Source organism: Syngnathoides biaculeatus, chromosome 9, assembly GCF_019802595.1.
Source record: "Syngnathoides biaculeatus isolate LvHL_M chromosome 9, ASM1980259v1, whole genome shotgun sequence".
In the NCBI taxonomy this organism is placed as follows: domain Eukaryota; kingdom Metazoa; phylum Chordata; class Actinopteri; order Syngnathiformes; family Syngnathidae; genus Syngnathoides; species Syngnathoides biaculeatus.
In genome coordinates this window covers 1,831,751-1,852,625 of record NC_084648.1, presented here as the reverse complement: position 1 = coordinate 1,852,625, position 20,875 = coordinate 1,831,751, and the positions used below count along the sequence as shown (strand labels likewise).

Here is a 20,875-nt window from a genome sequence, read left to right as displayed (position 1 = left end):
TTCGTTTTGGGCGTGAGACTTACATAGCCTCTCTGTCTTTCATTTAAATATTTGTGGTTTTATTATTTTTTTTTTCACAATTATGGTATGCATTTATGGTATGCTTTGAGCTCATGTGCCCCCCTCCCCCTAAAATATACAGTGCACTCATTCATAATCTCTGCATTAACTGATCCATTCATCTATCCATTTTCTGAGCCGCTTAGCCTCATGAGGGTCGCGGGGATGGTGGAGCCAATCCCGGCTGTCATTGGGCAGGAGGCAGGGTACCCCGTGACCTGGTTGAGAGCCAATCGCAGGTCACATGGAGACAGACAACAGTCACACTCACAATCATACATTGAGCCAATTTAGGATCTCCAATTAATGCATGTTTTGGGGATATGGGAGGAAACCGCAGTTCCCGGAGAAAACCCACGCAGGCACGGGGAGAACACGCAAACTCCACACAGGCGGGGCTGGGATTCGAAGCCCGGTCCTCAGAACCAAGAGGCCAGTGGACCGTGCCGCTGCATTAAATGATATTTTTAAAAATTTCCTTCGTCATAGTGGACACTATACACGGACCATAAATAATGGAATTGGGAAGCTTGCATCATATTCTCATTGTGTGACAGGTGAAAAAGGTTGGTCACAAAGGGTGCATAGATTTTCAATGTACTGGTCTTGTCTTGGCCGAATGGAAGACGAGTGGTTGGAGGTTCTCTGCGGGTTTTCTTCAGGTACTGCATCTTCCTGCAACTCCCACATTCCAAAAACATGTTTCCTGGGTTAAGTGAAGCCTCCAAATTGTCCCTCTTGTTGTGAATGTGAATGGTTGTTTGTCTGCAGTTGGCTGGCGACCAATTTAGTCTGTACCCTGCCTCTCGCTCAAAGTCAGGTGGGATAGGCTCCAGCTTACCCATGAGACTAGTGACAATAAGCAATGGAGAAAATAAATGGAATAATCCCCCCAGCACACCTTTGTTCAGTTTAAGGCCTGTGTGCTAAATCTGGCTCTCTTTATCATAATCTGGCCCATGAAAGCTTTGCCACGCATTTTCCTTGACTTTTAATTGTAATATCTAAGGGACAAAAAGTCCACCTCCCTCACTTTCTAGCCGCACTAGGTCCTTGTGATAGTGCAATTCAGCTTCTGGCTATTACTCAAAGAAATAATAACATACCCATACAAAGAAAACTTCCAGTCGATCTTCCAGGCTCTTTAGATTGAGCCAAAAGCAATAACAAAAGCCGTGTTTACTGTTTTTAGATCAAAACCATTCATAATGTTGAAAATGTTACTGTTGCATTTGTTTGCATTTATCATTCACAAAGGCAAACTATTGTACCACTTTCCTAAAAAAAAGGGGTAATATTTTTCCATTTCAAATGCAATTTTAATGTTTTGCATTTATACAAAACACAAGCATAAGCTTTGCCTTTTGTTTCATGACTAAACTGAAAGGGAACATACTTTGTCAAACCAACATTTGCTTGTATTTGGGATGTAATATTGTCTCAATGACGGACTCATCACCAGGCAAGATTGCTGCCTTCCCTTTCCACTTCAGAGCAAGCTTGCTCTCACAAGTGGGTCTTCTACATGGTGGCAACCTTTCAGAGAAAAAGTGCCAGTCTTGGCCAAATATTGACAACGTGGACACAAAACTCTCAAACAGAAGTACCTGTCGGAGGCGCCTTTTCTGGACATGCATATGGTAAGGATTTTTTTTTTTTAAATGAAATTGACACTTTTATATTAAATCTATGTTAAAGAGTCCGTCTATGGAAGTCCAAATAGCAAAATGCTGGAACTTTAAATCCAAAGCACACTTTGGCATTCCCTCACCCCCCTAACCATTATACATTTATGTGGTTTGACTGCAGGCCATGTCATAGTTATGCTTGACAGTTACAGTTGAATCATTGTTGAGAAATTTCTTTCAGATGCCCAGTTCTGAATCAAGATTGTAGTGACAGACATTTTCTTGAGGAAGAAATATGTCAAAAAAGAAGAGGAAGAGAATTTCTTACCAAGAACATACAGCTTTATTGAACATACACGGGAAATTAGTTTATCTCACCTTTGCCGAAAAAACATATAGTCACACAATTTATGATCTTGATGTAAAAAAAAAAAAAAAAGTACAGTTGCTGCAAGAGAGGGTGGACAATGTTTAGCACAAGGAGCTTATTTCACTCTTACTGCAGCCCCACTTGCAGCAGGCATTGGACAGTCCCACCACTACATCTCGTCCTTTCCTATCTGCACTTCGAAGAGCCTCCAGGACCTCCTCTGAAATCGGCGAGCGAGCCGAGCGGCTGAATCCGGCAGCCACAGATGCGACATCAAATGACGGATCCTTCCAGACGTTGGATTGTGTAGGATCCTGCTCGCTGGCCATTTGAGGGAAAGGATTTACATTCCATTGGTCAAACGCCTCATCTCCAATAAGACCTGATTGGAGTAGAAATTACAACTTCTGTAAGAATTCACATTGTTATAGACGATTGACTTCGCTTTACAGATAATCTTACCCGAGTCTCCAATGCTTCTCCTCCAGCGAGACCCCCCACATGTAAAAATGACGGCACGTATAAATTCTCTTCCACAGAGCTTCATTCCATAGAAAGAGGAATGGCCTTCATTTGGCCGCACTCTGTCTACCAAGGCCACCAATAGACACAAGGTTAGGAGTGCTGCCTTCCACATGGTGCTCAAAGATCTGCTGTAGTTGTCTCAGAGTACTGAAAAGGGCTCCACAAAACCAGGTGTCAGTGGTCGGGTCGGTTTCATTTTGAGCGTCTTATATATGTCTCGGTTTCTCAGAGTAGCATCTCCAGTCTTAGTCATGTCCACAGATAAGAGCTGAGACCTTTATGGGCAACAATACACATCCAGTAATAGAAAAGTTGTCATTGCATAGCAAATGATGCCACAGGTGATGTCAACAGAGCGCTGCGCAATCTAATCACTTGTGACCTTTTATTTACCCTTTCTGCCCTCACTGTTTGTTGTGCTTTGTGGGACGCACAACAATATCTCTTGTTATCTTCTCAATAGAAAACTGAATAGAATTCACTCTCCATGTGCCTCGTGGATTTAGGATGCTCAACATCTTTGCTCAACTCTTTGTTTTTGGCCTGTCTCTTGTGCACACACATGACTGTCATATACTTATTCTCCAGTGTTGGATGGTCTAAGTCAGAAGCATCATCCTGCACTGAAAATGTCATTAAAGTATAGTAAACTATGTTAAATTCCTTATGTACAAATAGTTGGGTCTCTGGAGTTCATGTCCACCCATCAGATTGGTATTGAAATTATGCAACAAACTAATGTTTTGTTGGCTGCCTATTTCTGAACTATTGTTTGCAAGTAAGCAGTTTTGAATTTTGCCAAATTGAGATATCACAATTTGGACGTTTCACATAATACCTTCCCACAGCGAGTTTCTCTACCCGTGAATTGGTAACCAAGCTTGGCGAACATCAGCCACTTTCAAGCAATGGCCAGACGACAAACACTGAAACACTGGTAAAGCCAAAAAGTTCAAAAGAGCTGCAGTGCTGAAAGCACAGATTAGCAATTAGTCTTAGCTGACAGTGTTGCCTGTCTTCTGACAAGCTGTGGAAGTTTTGTGAAGTTCTCAACATGGTGGTAGGGGTATTTGTATTGACCAATGTGTCCGCTGCATGTGCCACATGTGCAGATCTGAAATGTGTAATTTTGTGGCTATGTAGTGCTAACTTAACAAGTAAAATGCTTTCATTGTCTTAGGTGCTCTGAGCACTTCATCGTTGCATTTTAGTGTCCCTAGTCACCATCGTGACAAAAGCCATTCTCATGTTGCCTCACCCCATAGTACAGGGAAGCAGTGAGCAGTGGCTCACTTGCATGAGAAAACCAAATAATTTCAATTGCCGTGTTAAAAGTGGAAGTGTGCTGTTATTCTTTATTCTTGGTTTATTTCGACCAAACCATGTCAGAGACCTTTCATTAAGACATATGGGAAGTGTTTTAGATCATGAAAAATAAACATAATATGGCTGCTTCACAGACGGCAGGGTGGCTCAACTCGAAAAGCTCCTCCCACATCCCAAAACATTCACCATCATTTCGACACTCTAAATTGCCCATAGGTGTAATTGTGAGTGTGGGTGCTTGTCTCGGTGTGCCCTGCGATTTGCTGGCAACCAGTCCAGGGGGTATCCCACCTCCTGCCCGTTGACAGCTTTGGTAGGCTCCAGCACTCCCTGCGACCCTTGTGAAGATAAATGGCTAAGAAAATGTATGGATGTATGGATGGTTGGCTGCTTCATGAAAAAAATGTAAAGTCTACATGCTACAAGATCCAAATTGGACAGACAACACCCACACTCACACCAAGGGGCAATTTTTAGTCTCCAAATCACCCATGTTTTTGGGATGTGGAAGGAAACCAGAGTGCCTGGAGAAAACCCACGCAGGTACGGGGAGAACATGCAAACTCCACACAGGCGAGGCTGGGATTTGAATCATGGACCTCAGAAATGTGAGGCCACCGCTCTAACCAGTCGCCCTAGTTCAGTAAAATCTATTTAAAAAAAAAAAGTTATTTAGGTGGTGTTTTGTTTTCAATAAGTATAAAAGAAAGAAAACAACTAAAGGCACCCATGATGGCCGCGAGTACGACTTGACTTTTATTCTTCCTTCGAGGGTTTCTACACGTCAACTGGTGACTCTGCACTGAAGCTGGACTTGGTCATGAGACGCTTGGCCCCGGGGAGAGTGACAGCAGTGATTGTCCACTAAGAGAAGAGTATTTTTCATGACGCAAGGACCACCTCCCGAGCGGTCCAATCAGCATGTGGTGATAGGCGGGGCTGAGGCGAGAGGGTAGCAACAGTTGCCCCGGTGAAGGCAAGGCGCCATAGTCACGGTAGTCCTGGCGACAAGAGCCAAGCAACGGGAGTCAACAACAACCCGAATGTAAGCGCAAAACCTAAAACTAAAAATGACAATACCGGGCAAAAAAAGAAAAAGATGTGAACCAATTAAAATGATATTTTGTTATTATATTGTGCTCTGTAAAGTTGCACGGATGCCTGTTTTTTTGTTAGCGCAATCGTGCTCGTTTGGTGGTCGTGGTCGCGCTGCATGTCGGTGATGAAAGTGGTTGCTCGCTTTTTTTTTGTGTGCGCGCAGGCGGTTGTTATGGCGATGTCAGATCTCTGATCGGAGAACAAGATGGCGGGTGCGTTCCAATGCTTGCGACTTGCCCTACCTTTCCTCCGACTATCGTAGTCACTTTATGTGGACTGTCACGTGTAACTTGGAACACACTTAGCTCCGAGTCGTGTTTATGTGTTGGCTGAAGTATTACAGGCACGCTAGCATTTGTTTCCACTCGACACGAAACTCACTGTCATGAGCTATTAGCCGGAGAAGCTATCACTCTCGCTAACTCAAAACACCTTCAAGCAAGCGGGCTTTGTCACAAGTTACAACCCCACTTATATTATCCACTTTCTCGAATCCTGTATCTCTTGTAAACTTGCGTGTTTGGGAGTTGTTTGTTCCGAATTCCGTTAAACAACTTGAGGAAAGTTTTTTTATTTATTTTTTTATTTTTTGGCGTGACATTGAACTCACTCCAGTGGACACGATGTGCGTGGTGATCATTTTCGCGTCGTTTTTACAGTGCGGTTGCTCACAGGAGCGGTTTATTTTATGTAGGGGTGGTCTAAAGTCCCGAATGGTTGAATCCTGTAACTATGAATGTGAATCTTGTCTTAGTTACAGATGTGTTAAAATTACAGTAAATATTAGTTCGCCTGTGTCACACTGGAATTAGGAGTTAAGTACTACTGTATGTTACCGTTTGTCCAAAATAGCTATTGCTTACTTTTAAAAATGAATTGCTGCTTAATTTTATACCTTAGTGGAATGACGCTGGAAAGCAAAAAAATAAAGCTAAGCTTTAGAGATAAAAAAAAAAAACCACTTCCTCTTCAGGCTCACAGACTCTATGTAGCAATAACACACAAGTGGATATGACGTCAAAGACATGGTTACAGGATATTCGCGATTGAGACCCGTCTCCCTCTTTTAATCAACAGAATTAGTGCCTCAAAGCATTGGTTGCCATGGCAACTTCTGGATACTCTGAAGACCTCCAGCCTCAGCAGACCGATACGGTAACCATAGCGACGTCGGCTTCCACCACACCCTCATCCGCCAAAACAGCAGCGCACTTCCTGGCTGGACTACCACTAACCTCTGGAAGCATTGCATCAGCCAACCAATCAGCCAAAACTGGACAGGATGCACTTTCGACCCAAGCCCCACCTACTCAGGGTCAGACCCAGAAGCCAGCGGTTCTAGCTGCTGCCGCACAGCACTACATAAACCCTGAAATCCAGCACACTGTGACCCAGAAGAGTAATGGTCAGAACACCTCACCCCAGTACATCATAGTGACAGTTACAGGTGAGCAACCTGAAAAACTATTGAATACTTAACAAGTTTCATACTCTTTGTATAGCCCGCACCATCATTTGAAGGATTTGTTGATCGTCATCGAAAGTCAAATCTCATGAGAATGTCCGGGTTTAAGATGAAGGCTTGATCATAGCTGATTTGTGCTCTGTAAGGTATTATCTCTATTAAGAATAGAAAGTTGTTTTGGAAATCTTCTTACTTATCAAGCCCCAACATAATAATTAGCAACAATGAGTTAACAAGGTAGGAAATAGTTCATTAGGTAGCAATATGGAACACTTTATTTCTTTAAATTACAGCAGGTTTCAACATTTTTTAATTTCCCCTTCAACATTTGTAGGACTTAAAAATGTCTCTTCATTGGTTAGCTACTTTTAGAATAGGCTCGTGGGCTATTCATGTGGTCTTTGGGGCTTATGTGGAGCCTGCGGGCACCTTGTTGGTGACCCCTAATCTATACTTAGTGCTTGGGACCAACATTTCTGGTAAATTATGTAGCAAAAACTAATGAATTGCATACTAATTTCAAGCTAACAAGAGGGCAGAATACAACCCTTTCTCTCAGCTCATGTCTTGCTTTTTCCTCTTCTAAAGAAACTTATGATGATTCTGTTATTCTAAATGTTTAGTGACACCACCATTTCAGTTAATGATATAATTATTCACTTTTATCTTCCTAGCAAATCGGTCAGTACTGTAAACAAGGGTTATGAGAAATGATAATTGCTAGTACAAAAACATGAAATGGCAAAAGGAAAAGGTTTGAACACTTATTTTCTCACATTTGTCTATTTTAATTTGTAGTTATGAGGTTTAGTCATCACAGTGTGAAGTCATTACAACCATCGTCACCACAAGTAAGATTTTGCGTGCAGAAGAGCAGACCACAACGATATAATGTGATGCATGTGGTTGCTAGGTTACATTGTAACAAATATGAGGGATTGAATGCAGCTTCTTTTTTGATTATGCTGGAGAGTTAGTGGTATAATCATGAAGCTTCTGAAATAGCTAGGCGCCATTCCCAAACTGCTTTTAAGAAATCTATCTCCATGGCAACTAAAGTTGGCAATTAATGTGGCATTTAAGTATTGTCCTGTGATGAGGTCCAAATTAATATAGCCTGTTCTGTCAATACGTGAAAAATAATACAAGCCCTCAAAGAAAGTATTTGGCATTTCAAAAATCTGCTCTTATCAAGAAGAGAATGAAAGAATATGGCCCTAGGCTAGTTCTTTTCCTGGATGTTTATTTTAGGTCTGGGTGTTAGTGGATATTTTTTGCCTGCTCGTGTCAAGTAACACCGTATAATCTAACCCACAAACGCTCACTTTTTTTTTTTTGGGGGGGGGGGGGGGGGCATGGGACTCGTCTGCCTCCAAAAGAGAAGGTCTATTCAATCATCCTGATAACAGTGCATATTGAAATTGATCCTTACAGCCAATAAATGTAGAAAACTGACTGCAGTCCTGTAGAAGGTGTCATTTGCACAGTTATAGATCTGTTTTTATTTGTGTTAAAATGGCAGGTTACACTGGATGGAGTGTAAACATACATGCAACTTAAAAGGTCTCGCCTCTCTGAAAAGACCAATTGAAACAGATTTATTTCAATGTAATATCCTATTTCAAGTTGAGTACAGTTTGCCCACTTCTTGATTTCTTATTTTGTTTGTTTCCCATTATCAAAAAAAAAAAAGAAAAGAAATCTTAGTCAAGGACAACACTAATAAATACAGAATGCAGGTGGTAAATGAACATTTTTATTATTATTATTATTATCTGTCGAAATTCAGAAACAAATGAGAAAAAAAGTCAAAGGTTACATACCGTTTATAAAGCTTTGGGACTCCAGGGAACTAAATTGAGAGCCATGATCTACAAATGGCGAAAACAGAACAGTGGTGAACCTTCCCAGTAGTGGCTGGCTAGCCAGAATGATCCCAAATGTGCAGCCACAACTCATCCAAGAGGTCACAAAAACCTGTCAACAACATCCAAAGTGCAGGCCTCAGTTAAGGTCAGTGTTCATGACTCCAGCATAAGAAAAAGAATGAACAAAAATGGCCTCTATGGCAGAGTTCCATGACAAAAACATCCTGAGCAATAAGAAAATCAGGCTTGTCTCAATTTTCCCAAAAGACATCTTGATGATCCCCAAGACTTTTGGGAAAGTACTCTGTGGTCTGATGTGATAAAAGACATTTTTTTAGGAAGGAGTGTGACCGATTACATCTGGTGTAAAATCATCCATCCATCCATCCATCCATCCATCCATCCATCCATCCATCCATCCATCCATCCATCCATCCATCCATTTTCTTAGATGCTTATCCTCAGGAGGGTAGCGGGAGTGCTGGAGCCTATGCCAAGTGTCAACAGCAGGAGGCATGGTATAGCCTGAACTGCTTACCAGCCAGTCGCAGGGCACATAGAGACAAACACTCACAGTCACACCTAGGGGCAATTTAGAGTGTCCAATTAAGGTTGCATATTTTTGGGATGTGGGAGGAAACAGGAGTGTCCAGAGAGAACCCACGCAGCCATGGGGAGAACATGCAAACTCCACACAGGCGGGGCCGGGATTGAACCCGGAACCTCAGAACTGTGAGGCCAACGCTTTCCAGCTGACTCACTATCCCGTCCCGCCCGGTGTAAAATTTAGACTGGAGAAAAATAACATCGTAACAACAGTAAAATGTGGAAGTTGTAGTCTGGTACTGTTTGGCAGACTTGTTGTGATAAATGGAACCATGAATTCTGGAGTCTGAAGGAGAATGTCGAGCCATCTGTCAGTGACCTCGAGATAAAACGAGCTTGTATTCTGCAGCAGTAAAATGATCCAAAACGCATTAGCAAGGCCACCTCTGAAAATGAAGATTTTGGAGTGGGCTAGTCAAAGTCCTGACCTGAATCCTGAGATTCTATGGCATGACCTTAAAAATGCAGTTGATGTTGAAAGACCCTCCAATGTGGCCGAATTGCAAAATTTCTACGGAGATGTGTTCCTCCTTAACACTGAAAGATACTCATTGCAAGTTAGCAGACGCTTGATTGCAGTTGTTTTTGCTCATGGTGGCCCAACCAGGATTTAGGCTTAGGGGGTAGTCACTCTTACCACATGGGGTGGTATCGCTTTGGATTTTGTGATTCTGCATTTTGTGTTTACTTTTGTTGTCTTTGTCTAATATTAAAATGTGTTTGATGGTAAACACCAGGAAGTGGGCAAATACTTTTTAACACCACTGTATGTATTTCATTGTCAAATTGTCAAGAGGGCTTATCTCAAGGTTACTTACTGTTTGTGTTGTTAAACAATAATCACGTTGGCCCATTCAAAATCCCTCCCATCGTTTCGTTTTTCAAGATCTGTGTACAGCTGTGCTTTCGTTTCAGATGTATTGACAAGTTAGAAGCAGCAGAACGTCTATCACGTCTATCAGCCACTAACTGAGGGGAGTAGTAGCAGAGAGCGAGCGAGGGAGAGAGAAAGTGATTCCATTGGGTGATACAATCACTGTCCTCACAGGAAAGTCATCAAGGTTTGTTCCACAAGTCTCAAGATGCAGCTCAGCGTCAGCTCAGGTGTCTCAGCGAGGTGTCTCAGCAGGGTAGCATTTAGAAATGTGAAGACAATAGTTTTCATCAGAAGTTTGTATCTGATCTTAAAAACGAGTGAAGGGTTGCCTTTTTACATTTCAAGTACAAATGTCATGTTACAATAAGCAAAATTTGGAAACGTGTTAGTGCAACGGGTTGAAAGCAAGTGTGCGATCCTGTTGCCAACATCCCTCATGTGTCTCGTTTTCCTCTCGCATCTGATATGCGTGTTTACAAAATGGAGAGGAGATTAGCTGTCCGAGGCTGTTGTTCTCGCCGCAAGATATACGGCAGGGAGGAGTATATTTGTGGCACCATCGAATCGGCCAAATAAACAAATTACGTGGGATGTTCTGCAGTGGCTTTTATTATAAATTGCAAGCCACATGCCATGACTGGTCCCATTGTGCGTGCGTGACCTTTTTGTTGCTCATCTTAAGTCTGTTTTTCTTTTTCTCTCTTGCTCCTTGTTTTTTGCCCAGAGGGTTCGGCTCATTCCAATGACAGTCTGTCAGACTCCAGCTCACCTGCCCCAGGTGTTCCCACACAGGTGGTCCAGCCAGTGCAGACCACCACTCAGGTATGACATAGAGCTTGAGCAGAAAAGGGTAATGAATTCCTCTGTAGTTTTTGGTTGACGTTGTAACTTTGTTCTCCAGCAGAGGTCAGTATTGCAAACAGTGTCGCAGGCTGGCAAGAGGATTCAGTCAGGACACGTCAACAACCTCCCATCTGTGCACATCAACCAGGAGGTGAGCAAACAAACAGAATGAGAATGATTCCATCTCCATCAATATTCAGCCTGTCATAGTTTTCTTACATACACTATCATTTACAGTAGAACCTGTAAAGTTAAACGCCTGTGTTCTGATGCTGGTTGCTGATTTCTAAACAGTTTTCCTCTGAAAAACAATACAGTTGTGTACAGTGGCTATGAGAAGTATTCAGACCCCTTCAACTTTTCACAGTTATATCGCAGCCAGATGCTAAAATACCGTAATTCCCGGTCTACAAGAATGCACCTGGTTACAAGCCTCACAGAGTACATTTGCAAAGGAAATACCATTTGGTACATACATACATACCCCACAGCTGTGTAAAATCCACAAGTGCCCACATTGAAACAGGAGATATTTACAAAGAAAATGGTACACAGAAAGAGTTTAATGCTAGTGCCGCGCTTCGTCAACGGCGTGCTAGTCCTAACGCTAACAGGGTCGATTTAAATAAAACTTACCGGTAAATGTCACTGAGACACGCCAGTAACACAGCAGCAACACACTAGCACAGTGCTAATGCTAGTGCAGTGCGAACAGGGCCAGTAAAAGTCACTTCCTCGCCACATATATTCCACCGGTCTCATTCTTACCTTTTCCGCTCGAGTGCCAGCTTACGGCCATTAGAAAAAAATGCACAAATTGCATAAACTGCAGGGTTGAAAGTGTGTGGAAAAAAGTTGCGGCTTGTGGGCTGGAAATTACGGTATATACATTTTTCTTCTCATTAATGTAAACACTGCACCTAGTATTGACGGAAAAAAACAATTGTTGAAATGAACCAGCTGATATTAATTTTCTTTGACAAGGGAATTGCAGTTTGATTATTACCATGCCGTTTCATTATTGATACCATACCTCTTTGCAACATCCCTTTCCTTCCTGTGCTCATGACATTTTCCCCTGTGTCATTTAAATTTTCAACACGCAACTTAATTGCTGAGGTTATTTGTTCTACTTTCTTCATGACTTGGGTTGTTCCCCACATCTGCGGAATTTTCAGTGCAATAGCACCTTTGGAAGTATATGTCGTGAGAAAAATTGTGACGTGTTCAATACTTATTTCAACCGCTGTGCGTGTATGTTTTTCATTTGTGCCTCACTAAGTGCTGTTGCAATCTTGCCTCATTCACTTTTTCAAGCTGTGGCCTGAGTCTCAGAGAAAGTGATGACACTTAATGCTCAATATTTTGGTAGGGGGAATACTTCAACAGAACTTGGGCCTTGATTGGCAGGTGTTGGACCAACAATCTTCCTTAAAATATCTTATGTTCTTGAGCAGTACACCACCGCCACAAAAAAGCTCATGTCCATCTTTGTTGTGATCTTTTTGCTTTACATTTATTTTGTCACAACTCTATATAACTATATTATATGTAACTCGTGAATTTGTTTTGTGCTGGTATTCCAAAAATACAGGTGAAATGGCCCAATCCATCATGGGATATATTGCTTTGCTAGTAGCTATTTGTTCTTCTCTACTTTTCAAGATTGATTGTGTGATTCATGAGGGGACTATTTTGGGGATAACCTATACTCGCTACACATTCAAACAGCACTACAAAATTGCATACTCACAATTAGGGCACTAAATAGTCTAGGGAATAGGGTGTGATTCCAAATGCAGACATTATGTCCTAATTGAGTTTTCGTTGTCGCAAACATAGCACGTCAGGTCAAAGCTCCTCTTTCTGTATTTTGTTTAAAGGTGGAGCAGGTGTACTCTGGCCAGGTGCAGTATGTGGACGGCGGAAGCACCGACAACGCTTTTACCACGTCCGCGATGTGAGGGACAAATACATTTGCATTTTTCATCTTTCAGCTGTCCATTTCCAATAAGTTGCGTCTCCCCCTTCAGCCGCCCGAGCAGCTACTCTTTCTCCGACTCGCCCCTCTACTCCCAGACTCCTCCCGCCTCCTCCTCCAACTTCTATGAGGCCACATCTAGCTCGGAGTCCGACATCAGCGGCTCGGTGGCCTCGCAGACTCTCTCCTCCTCTGTGGGAGCAGCAGGTGCCACGGGCGGGGGCACATCAGCGAGTGCTACTGGTTATGTCATCCAGGGGGCCTATTTGTTAGGAGGAGGGGCAGGAACAGGAGGAGGAGGACAGAGCTACTCCAGCCCAAATTCACGTGCCCCTCCAGCCACTGTAAGTCCTCCGTTTAATCTGAATTAATGAATGGATTGCAAAAATATACCAAATTTCTTTTTCATGTTTTCATTATGGCGTGTCGAGTTTAATGCTCTGAGGCAAAGGAATGCATTTATTAAAGTTTGGAATGATGCCGTAACGACAAAATTGGGAAAAAATTGAAGCCCTGTGAATACTTTCCAGATGTACTGCATGTCAGTGGTTATTGCAAGACTTGGCTGTATTCTTCAGGTGCAGTGGCTGTGTGACAACTACGAAGGTGCAGAGGGGGTGAGTTTACCTCGCTGCACCCTGTACTACCACTACCTGTTACACTGCCAGGAGCAGAAGTTAGAGCCGGTCAACGCTGCCTCCTTCGGCAAACTCATCAGGTCTGTCTTCATGGGCCTCCGTACTCGAAGGCTTGGGACCCGGTATGTACAGAATGCTCATTACTGTAATTCACTTCTGCACCACCATGTTGTAAGCATTCGCATGCTTATTTCAGGGGGAACTCAAAGTACCACTACTATGGACTCAGGATCAAATCTGGGTCCCCTCTGCTGAGACTGATGGATGAACAGCAGCACATGGCAATGCGACAGCAACCTTTCTCACAGAAAAACAGGTATCCTTGTGGGGCTGGGGCTCTCCAAGCCTACTGGCCCTGGCTGTTTCCTCTGACCCGGGTGCGTTCTTTCCAATAGGATAAAGGCAGTTCAGAAAACAGAGGGGATCACAAATGGAACATCAGGTGGGATGTCCCAGCAGCAGGCAGGAGTAGTGTGTGATATTTCAGCCCAAGTGCAGCAGTACCAGCAGTTCTTGGGTGAGTAACTGGTGCATTTAGTTGAATGTGTCCTATGGTGTTTTTCATAGTATATTTCTAAACGATAAGAAATTAAAGTTTACTGAATTTAATCCCTCAAGAGGAAACCCATCTTGGACTCTCCTGTATATATTTATACTGCACATCGCACCAGAACCACTACACACCTCAACAGTAGTCAGGAAGCAGGGTAGCATCTTTCCAGTAACTCGTTAGTTTACATTTTGTCCGTAGCAGGAGTCAGACTGTTACGTTCTAGTTCCCAACTCCAAAGTGTTATCGTGTGATAATTATCATGACATGAATTAATTCATTCATTCATTAAAAAAAACACCCTGTATTTAATGGTGGGGACCACTGTTACTGTCACATTAATGCTCAGACTATAACTCAGACCGGATGACTTTTCTGGTTGTTCACAATGGTCTCTGCTTTCAAGACACGGTGTCATAAATTGGTTCTGTGTCTGAACTGGCTGAGTGGTGGCAATTAAACCGACCATACCTTGCACGATCATCAATGTGTTGTCACCTACAAGGTCCAATTGCACAGATCTTTGGGGAGGTGGGACAGGAAGAAACAGTCCAAGGCAGCAGGAAAAAACTTTGTGGGGATGCAGGACCACAGGACAATAACAACAAAAAAAAAGTATTACATGTTCAAATAAAGTGCTTGATGTGCAAATAATTCTTTGAAAAAAAAAAAATAAATAAAATACGGATGACTTTTTTTTGATCATTTGGTTAAGACGCAAAATCATGCATTGTAAAAATGCATTATACATAGGTAGAACAGTTTTCCCAGAATTTTAAGCTCAACTTTGACTGTGTATTATACAAGGGTGCACAGTATACATGAGAAATTTTGGTAAATGATTGGCCAAGACACTGAATGTTTTCTGTCTTAAATCTGACGACACTCGCGTTGTCTGTGCTTGGCACAAGTATCTGGTTTTACACGTAGTTAACTATGTGTAGACTCGCAGCGCGTCATACTGAGAGGGTTTTCTAATAGTTTGGTTCATTCAACTGAGTATCACTCAAGTGTATACAGGATATACTGTGCTACGAGACTGACAGTGCCAAAAAATGACCATCATTTCAAAGGTAGCTCCTCATTAGATTACTGTAAACCTTTTGTACTTAATAAAACGCCTTGTGACTGTATGACAAAGTTGCTATTGCAGCATATACAGATAGACACAATAGATTGAAAACAGATGACTGTACAGTAGTGACTATAGAGTGTCCTTCATCTTGTGTAGAAGCATCACGTCCGTTGCCCGATTTTGTTGACATGAATCTGCAAGCGCGCAGCCTGCCTGATGGGATCCTGCCTGAACACCTCAAGGCCTTTCAGAGTCTCTACAGGGAACACTGTGAGGTAGGCAATTGAGAAGCACAGAGTAGTTGTTCTTAAACACACACACACGCACACACACACACACACACACACACACACAGACAGCCCCTTCCAAAAGTATTGGAACTGCAAGGGCATTTCCTTTGATGTTGTTGTACGCTGAAGACGTTAGGGTTTCAGATCAAATGGGTATACCCTGAACTGGTCACCAGCCAATCGTAGACCACATATAGTGGGGACAGAAGTAATCAGCCCCTCTTGAATTTTTCACTCTGTTATATTGCAGTCATTTGTGAAAATGTTTCAAGTTCTTTATTTTCCTCCTCATGAATATACACAGCAATTTTTGCAGATTTATTCAAATGATTTTGGCCCCAACCGTGCTCACTGGAACATTTAGCGGCTGTAACAAAACCCATCGTTACGTTTTGCAAAAATTACTATGTGATGGTCTTATGAAAGCTCTTTTTGGTCTTATCCATCATGAGATGTATCAGGACTCACATCCTGGCATTGAGACCTTTTTGTAGGCCATCGATTCGGAATAACAAGCACTAACAAGGGGTTAAATTGCTGTTTAGTGACAGACTTTTGATGGTGTCTTGGCTTTCCATGACTTATTGCCCCTCCTTTTCTTCATGTGTTCAATATTTATTCCGCGTGTCATTTCACATTTTTAAATACAACTTTTTTTTTTCCTGAGCTTATTTGTTTTACTTTTTTTTTTTCTCATACAAACAGGCTGTTCTGGATGTGATGGTGAACCTTCAGTTCACGCTTGTGGAGACACTTTGGAAGTCCTTCTGGAGGTTCAGCCAAGGCAGCAACTCAGAAACTCTCAACCTGTGAGTGTCGAAGGTAAAACACCTGACCCACCACCTCTGCTCCTAAACAAGAGCCGTGTGCTCTTCCAGCCACCAAGAGTCGGAGAAACGTCTTCCAAAATCGTGCCTGGTGCTGCTGTGTAAATTTGAGCCCATACTGCACTGGACGAGAGCATGTGACAATCTGCTCTATCAGACGCTGGTGGAGATCCTCATCCCGGATGTGTTGCGACCAATCCCCAGTAAGTATTTGGGGGGTGGATAAAGGTGCTCAAAGTCACCTATTGTATGTTTTGCCTCTCAGGTGCCTTAACTCAGGCCATCCGTAATTTTGCCAAGAGTCTGGAAAGTTGGCTGTCCGGTGCCATGATGAACATCCCAGAAGAAATGGTCCGCGTAAAGGTTTGTGTCCTACTGTTTTGTGGACATCTATTTTCTTAGTAATAGAACAAGTACTCGCACCGTGTACGTAAGTTGCAGTACAGATTCCGTCATTGGTCAAAATACTGCTGTTGCTGCTGCTCAACCAATTTCTTGGTAGGTTTAGGGAGGCATTACTTTTTCACACAGGGCCAGGTAACTGAATTACCGTAATTCCCGGCCTACAGAGCGCACCTGGTTATAAGCCTCACCCAGTACATTTGTAAAGGAAATACCATTTGGTTCATACATACACTGAAGCTGCGTGAAAGCCGCATGTGTCCACATTAAAACCCACTTTGAAACACGAGATTTTTACAAAGAAAGACGGTAAACAGAGTTTAACGCTAATGCTGGCACCGCACGAACAGGTCAAAAATTACATACTGGTAAAAATCACTGAGACACGGCAGTTGCACACTAGCGGAGCGCTAACAGCGCCGGACTGGTAAAAGTCACTTCCTCTCCACATATATTCCACCGGTCTCACGCTTACCATTTCCGCTCGAGTGCCCCCTTGCGGCCGTTAGAAAAAAAAAAAAAAAGCACAAATTCACCGAATCACCGCATAAACCACAGGGTTGAAAGCCTGTGAAAAAAAAGTCTAGGCTTAGAGGCTGGAAATTACAGTAATTTTTTTTCCCTTGAAAAAATGAAGTGACTCTTTGAAAAGAGTATTTTAAGTTCACTCGAGTTATATTTCTCTTGACATTTGCATTTGTTTGCTCTTCAACATTAAAGTATGCAAAAACAGAAGAATTTGAGTTGGGTGCTAATAGATTTTCCAGGCACTTGTCTTCAGTGAATGTTTTTGCAATGTTGGAGGATGCTGCACAAGCACGGGAAAACATAGAAACGGAGCTGAGATTGGAACCCCGAACCTCAAAACTGAGAGGCAGATGTGCCAACCACCCGTCGCCTGTGCTGCCGTCTCTTCAAAACAGAGATTTGTCTCTTTTTTGTCCCCCCTTAAATGAAAGTTTGGTGTCAAACAAATGACTTCTTTCCTTTAGGTAGTGTGCGTGGGCTCTTTTTCCCAAACGCTGCGTCGCTATACCAGCCTGAACCATCTGGCTCAGGCAGCCCGTGCCGTCCTCCAGAACTCGGCCCAGATCAACCAGATGCTCTCTGACCTCAACCGTGTTGATTTCGCCAACGTTCAGGTCTGCTGGCGGCGTTGGGCTCGGCACAAGAGAAACGTAACGTAACAATGTCATCCAACCGTGTCGCCGCGCTGCTTCCATCAGGAACAAGCATCATGGGTGTGTCAGTGTGAGGACCGCATTGTCCAGCGGCTTGAGCAAGACTTCAAGATGACCCTGCAGCAACAGAACTCCTTGGAGCAGTGGGCCTCCTGGCTGGACGGAGTCGTCTCTCAGGTGCTCAAACCTTACGAGGCCAACCCCGTCGCCTTGCCAAAGGCCGCCAAGGTCTTCCTGCTCAACTGGTCCTTCTACAGGTGAGAGGCAGCTGGGGAGATGCACGCTGCGATACTCCTGAAGTGTAAAAACCTCTCTTTGCAACCTCCAGTTCAATGGTCATTCGAGACCTGACCTTGCGCAGCGCTGCCAGCTTCGGATCCTTTCACCTGATCCGCCTGTTGTACGACGAGTACATGTACTACCTGATTGAGCATCGAGTGGCTCAAGCTAAAGGAGAGACCCCGGTGGCAGTCATGGGAGAAGTGAGTGTCTGAAAATGTGGGACGATAATACCCCTGTATATACAGTGGGAGGAAAAAGTACTGTGTGTATTCCTCGCATTTCTGCATAAAGTGCTCCAATATAGTCCAATCTTTATTTCAATCACAAGATCAAATCAACAGTCTGCTGAATACTTTTGCACACCGAGCGACGCTGCTGAATCCCACGTCTGTGGTTTGGCAACTGTTTTTATGAATGTCCTGTTATTCAACTTCATTTGACTTTCTCTAAACTTTAGACTACAAACAGTTTATTTAGTGTTTCAGTACTTTTTGCACATCCTTGGAGCGGCATGGCCACATTTGCAACCGGTTTGATCCACCAATGGAACGATACATTTACTGGTTAAATTGGTGTTTCATCGTCATTTTGACCCAGATGACACATCACAATCGATCAACAGTACCCACCCTCCAGTAGTAGTAAAAGTAGTAAAACATTGACATGCGCGTTCACAAGTGCAGGACTGTTCAAACCTGGATTAATCTGGTTAGTCACATTGGGCTGCTATTATTTTTAACGGTACTGTATAAAGACGTTGAAATGATGTTCCCCTGCAAATGCATCCTCGGTCCATTTTGAATTTTTACCCAAATAAACATTTTTTTTAGTAGGTTGTCCATACCTTTTTTTGATGTGTTGTTCCACTTGGGTGATATAGTTCGCCTGCACCGCCAAGAGCCGATCTACTCCAGACCTCGAGAAAGGTAACATCGTCACACTTGTGGTGGCGCTCACCCTGACGTCTTCGTTGTCCAGTCCTCCTGATGCCTCATTGCTTTTTGTCCTTCAGATGAGGAAGAGGAGGAAGAGGAGGAGGAGAGCGAGGAGGAGGGTGCAGATCTGGTTTTGCAGTCCAGCTCTCTCAGCATGTTGGAAGACAAGGAACTGTTGGAGCCACCCGCCAAGCAGCCCAGGACTGGTTTAGGACTGCACAGTCTGACAGACACGCATAACACACCTGCTTAGAGGAACACACTTACACACACACACACACACACACACACACACACACACATTTGGTTTAACATCATCCCATCCTGCACCTTTTCGCGTGTACTTTTCTGAATTGCTAAAGCATACCTTAGTGTTGGGTGTGTTTGTCCAGTGTGAGCAAGTATAAGAAAATAGGCGTGCCAATGATGTATGTATTCTTTGCTCTTCATACTCGCATTTTTGTTGTTGTTGTTGTCATCTATCCATGTATAATCCCCGTGCCTTCCCAGAACATTCAGTGAGCAGCCCTGCCCAAATGTCACCTGATATACTTCACATTCACGATATATTCACCTTTGCCCCGCCTTAACCACTGACCAGATGATGTGGAAAAACTTGTCATTTCTAAAACAAAAAAATAACAAAAAAATCACTCACATTGCCTTTTCAGCAATGTCTATGCAGGGTGTTTGATCATCAGGAAAGTTAGATTTTGTGGTCTCGCTAATGGCTAAGTGGTTGGTTCCAGATGCCATATTTGATTGACTTTCTGTATGTTTTGTGATTTGGTCAACTAACTGATACGCTGTGCCTTTGAGAGATTGTTGTCTTAAATGAGCTTGTATTCTATATCCTCCGTATTGTTGCATTGATGGGGTTTCTGTGAAGTAGCCTTGTTGTCATGAACTTTTGTAGCTATTAAAAGAATGTGAGCCACATTTAATGGGTCTGGCAAATCAGCCATTTGTGATCTCACCTTTGCCCACCCTAATTCCTTCACCAAATCAAACATAATCAAAAGAAATCTTGAGTAAGCCTGACCTTATCAGAAGCACTTACTCTACTGTACTCACGGTTATCTGTGTACTAACTTGATGTACAGCTTTTTGTGGTAAAGTTTATTTTTATCCTCTTGTGTCATATATATACAAATTGTATGTTGTTTGGCCATAACTGCCTTAGGATATATGTCGTGCTTTGCCTACAGAGTTACACTCTCTATTTTTAATGTGATGTTGGACCAGGCCTGGAGATGTGCGGCGTTTTGAGACCGACCCTTTACAAAGAGCACAATGTACAAGTTATATCAGGATTGGTTCTTTTATCAGCAGTTCCACCTTCAGTGATTTTCACAGAACCCTTAATAAAACATTTTGTGTGTTTGTTGTGTCTGGGCAGAAATCCACAGCAAAAAAAAAAAAAAAAAAAAAGTTGAGGTTTAGCAAAGGTAAATGTATTCATGTTCATATACTGTAATGTGGATTCTACCTTTGAGCTTATGCTGCTGTATCTTGCGTCAAGAAATCCTCTTGATGTCTCTCCTAAGACCTTTGTACAATCTATGATCTTCGTAGCTTTATTCTCATTGACTAAATGGTTGCGTGATTGCTTTCTCAAATGTGTGCATATTGATTTGACTGGAGTGATTCCCAACCAGGTGTGGCCGTGGCACACGAGCGTGCCGTCAGATTATAAGCGTAATGCAGGAAATGATCCTAATTCATTAGTTGAAAAATGAATTTCATTTTAATTCATCAATCTCTGCCGGTGACATGGAGTTGACACGCATAATGAAGAAATGGATCCGTTTAGATCAGGGCTGTCAAAATGCATTTTTATCGCGGGCCACATTGTAGTTCAGGTTTCTGTCAGAGGGCCATTATGACTGTGAAATCATAAAAATCTTTAATTCACCCATGATATTGACACATGAAATTTATGAACTAGTTTTAGAATCAGAAATCAAGGGTAATGGGTTTTTCAACTATTGTTGATGTTTGGTAACACAAAAATGCTTGAAGTATCTCAATGTCATTTATGATACGAA

The 20,875-nt window shown here is 42.7% G+C and overlaps 2 protein-coding genes across 7 annotated transcripts; one reads left to right on the top strand and one right to left on the bottom strand.

Moving 5' to 3' along the window:
* Positions 1-2,159: 2,159 nt before the first annotated feature.
* On the bottom strand, positions 2,160-2,698 carry rln3b (relaxin 3b). Its single transcript, XM_061830667.1, has 2 exons — positions 2,521-2,698; positions 2,160-2,440 (listed from the first exon to the last, which is right to left on the bottom strand). Exons 1-2 carry the CDS (start codon positions 2,693-2,695, stop codon positions 2,160-2,162), a joined length of 456 nt encoding a protein of 151 aa, XP_061686651.1. The 5' UTR covers positions 2,696-2,698.
* Positions 2,699-4,813: 2,115 nt separating this feature from the next.
* Positions 4,814-20,210, top strand: rfx1b (regulatory factor X, 1b (influences HLA class II expression)). 6 transcript variants are annotated; one of them, XM_061829204.1, is made up of 19 exons: positions 4,814-4,954; positions 6,085-6,454; positions 10,548-10,645; positions 10,725-10,817; positions 12,550-12,626; positions 12,700-12,854; positions 12,921-12,991; positions 13,226-13,407; positions 13,482-13,601; positions 13,681-13,802; positions 15,067-15,185; positions 15,906-16,009; positions 16,079-16,230; positions 16,293-16,390; positions 17,422-17,571; positions 17,656-17,867; positions 17,939-18,092; positions 18,773-18,818; positions 18,905-20,210. In XM_061829204.1, exons 2-19 carry the CDS (start codon positions 6,112-6,114, stop codon positions 19,078-19,080), a joined length of 2,472 nt encoding a protein of 823 aa, XP_061685188.1. In that variant the 5' UTR covers positions 4,814-4,954; positions 6,085-6,111; the 3' UTR covers positions 19,081-20,210. The 6 variants fall into 6 exon arrangements, with proteins under 6 accessions (XP_061685188.1, XP_061685187.1, XP_061685183.1 ...); XM_061829203.1 differs by having other exon boundaries at positions 10,728-10,817; positions 12,700-12,991; XM_061829199.1 differs by having other exon boundaries at positions 12,700-12,991.
* Positions 20,211-20,875: the final 665 nt, after the last annotated feature.

Coding starts and splice junctions, on each gene's coding strand:
- rln3b (XM_061830667.1), bottom strand. CDS start 2,695: ATGTGGAAGGCAGCACTCCTAACCTTGTGTCTATTGGTGGCCTTGGTA. Junction 2,441..2,520: donor GAGAAGCATTGGAGACTCGG/GTAAGATTATCT, acceptor TACTCCAATCAG/GTCTTATTGGAGATGAGGCG.
- rfx1b (XM_061829199.1), top strand. CDS start 6,112: ATGGCAACTTCTGGATACTCTGAAGACCTCCAGCCTCAGCAGACCGAT. Junction 12,627..12,699: donor GCTTTTACCACGTCCGCGAT/GTGAGGGACAAA, acceptor CTCCCCCTTCAG/CCGCCCGAGCAGCTACTCTT. Junction 18,819..18,904: donor TACTCCAGACCTCGAGAAAG/GTAACATCGTCA, acceptor TTTGTCCTTCAG/ATGAGGAAGAGGAGGAAGAG.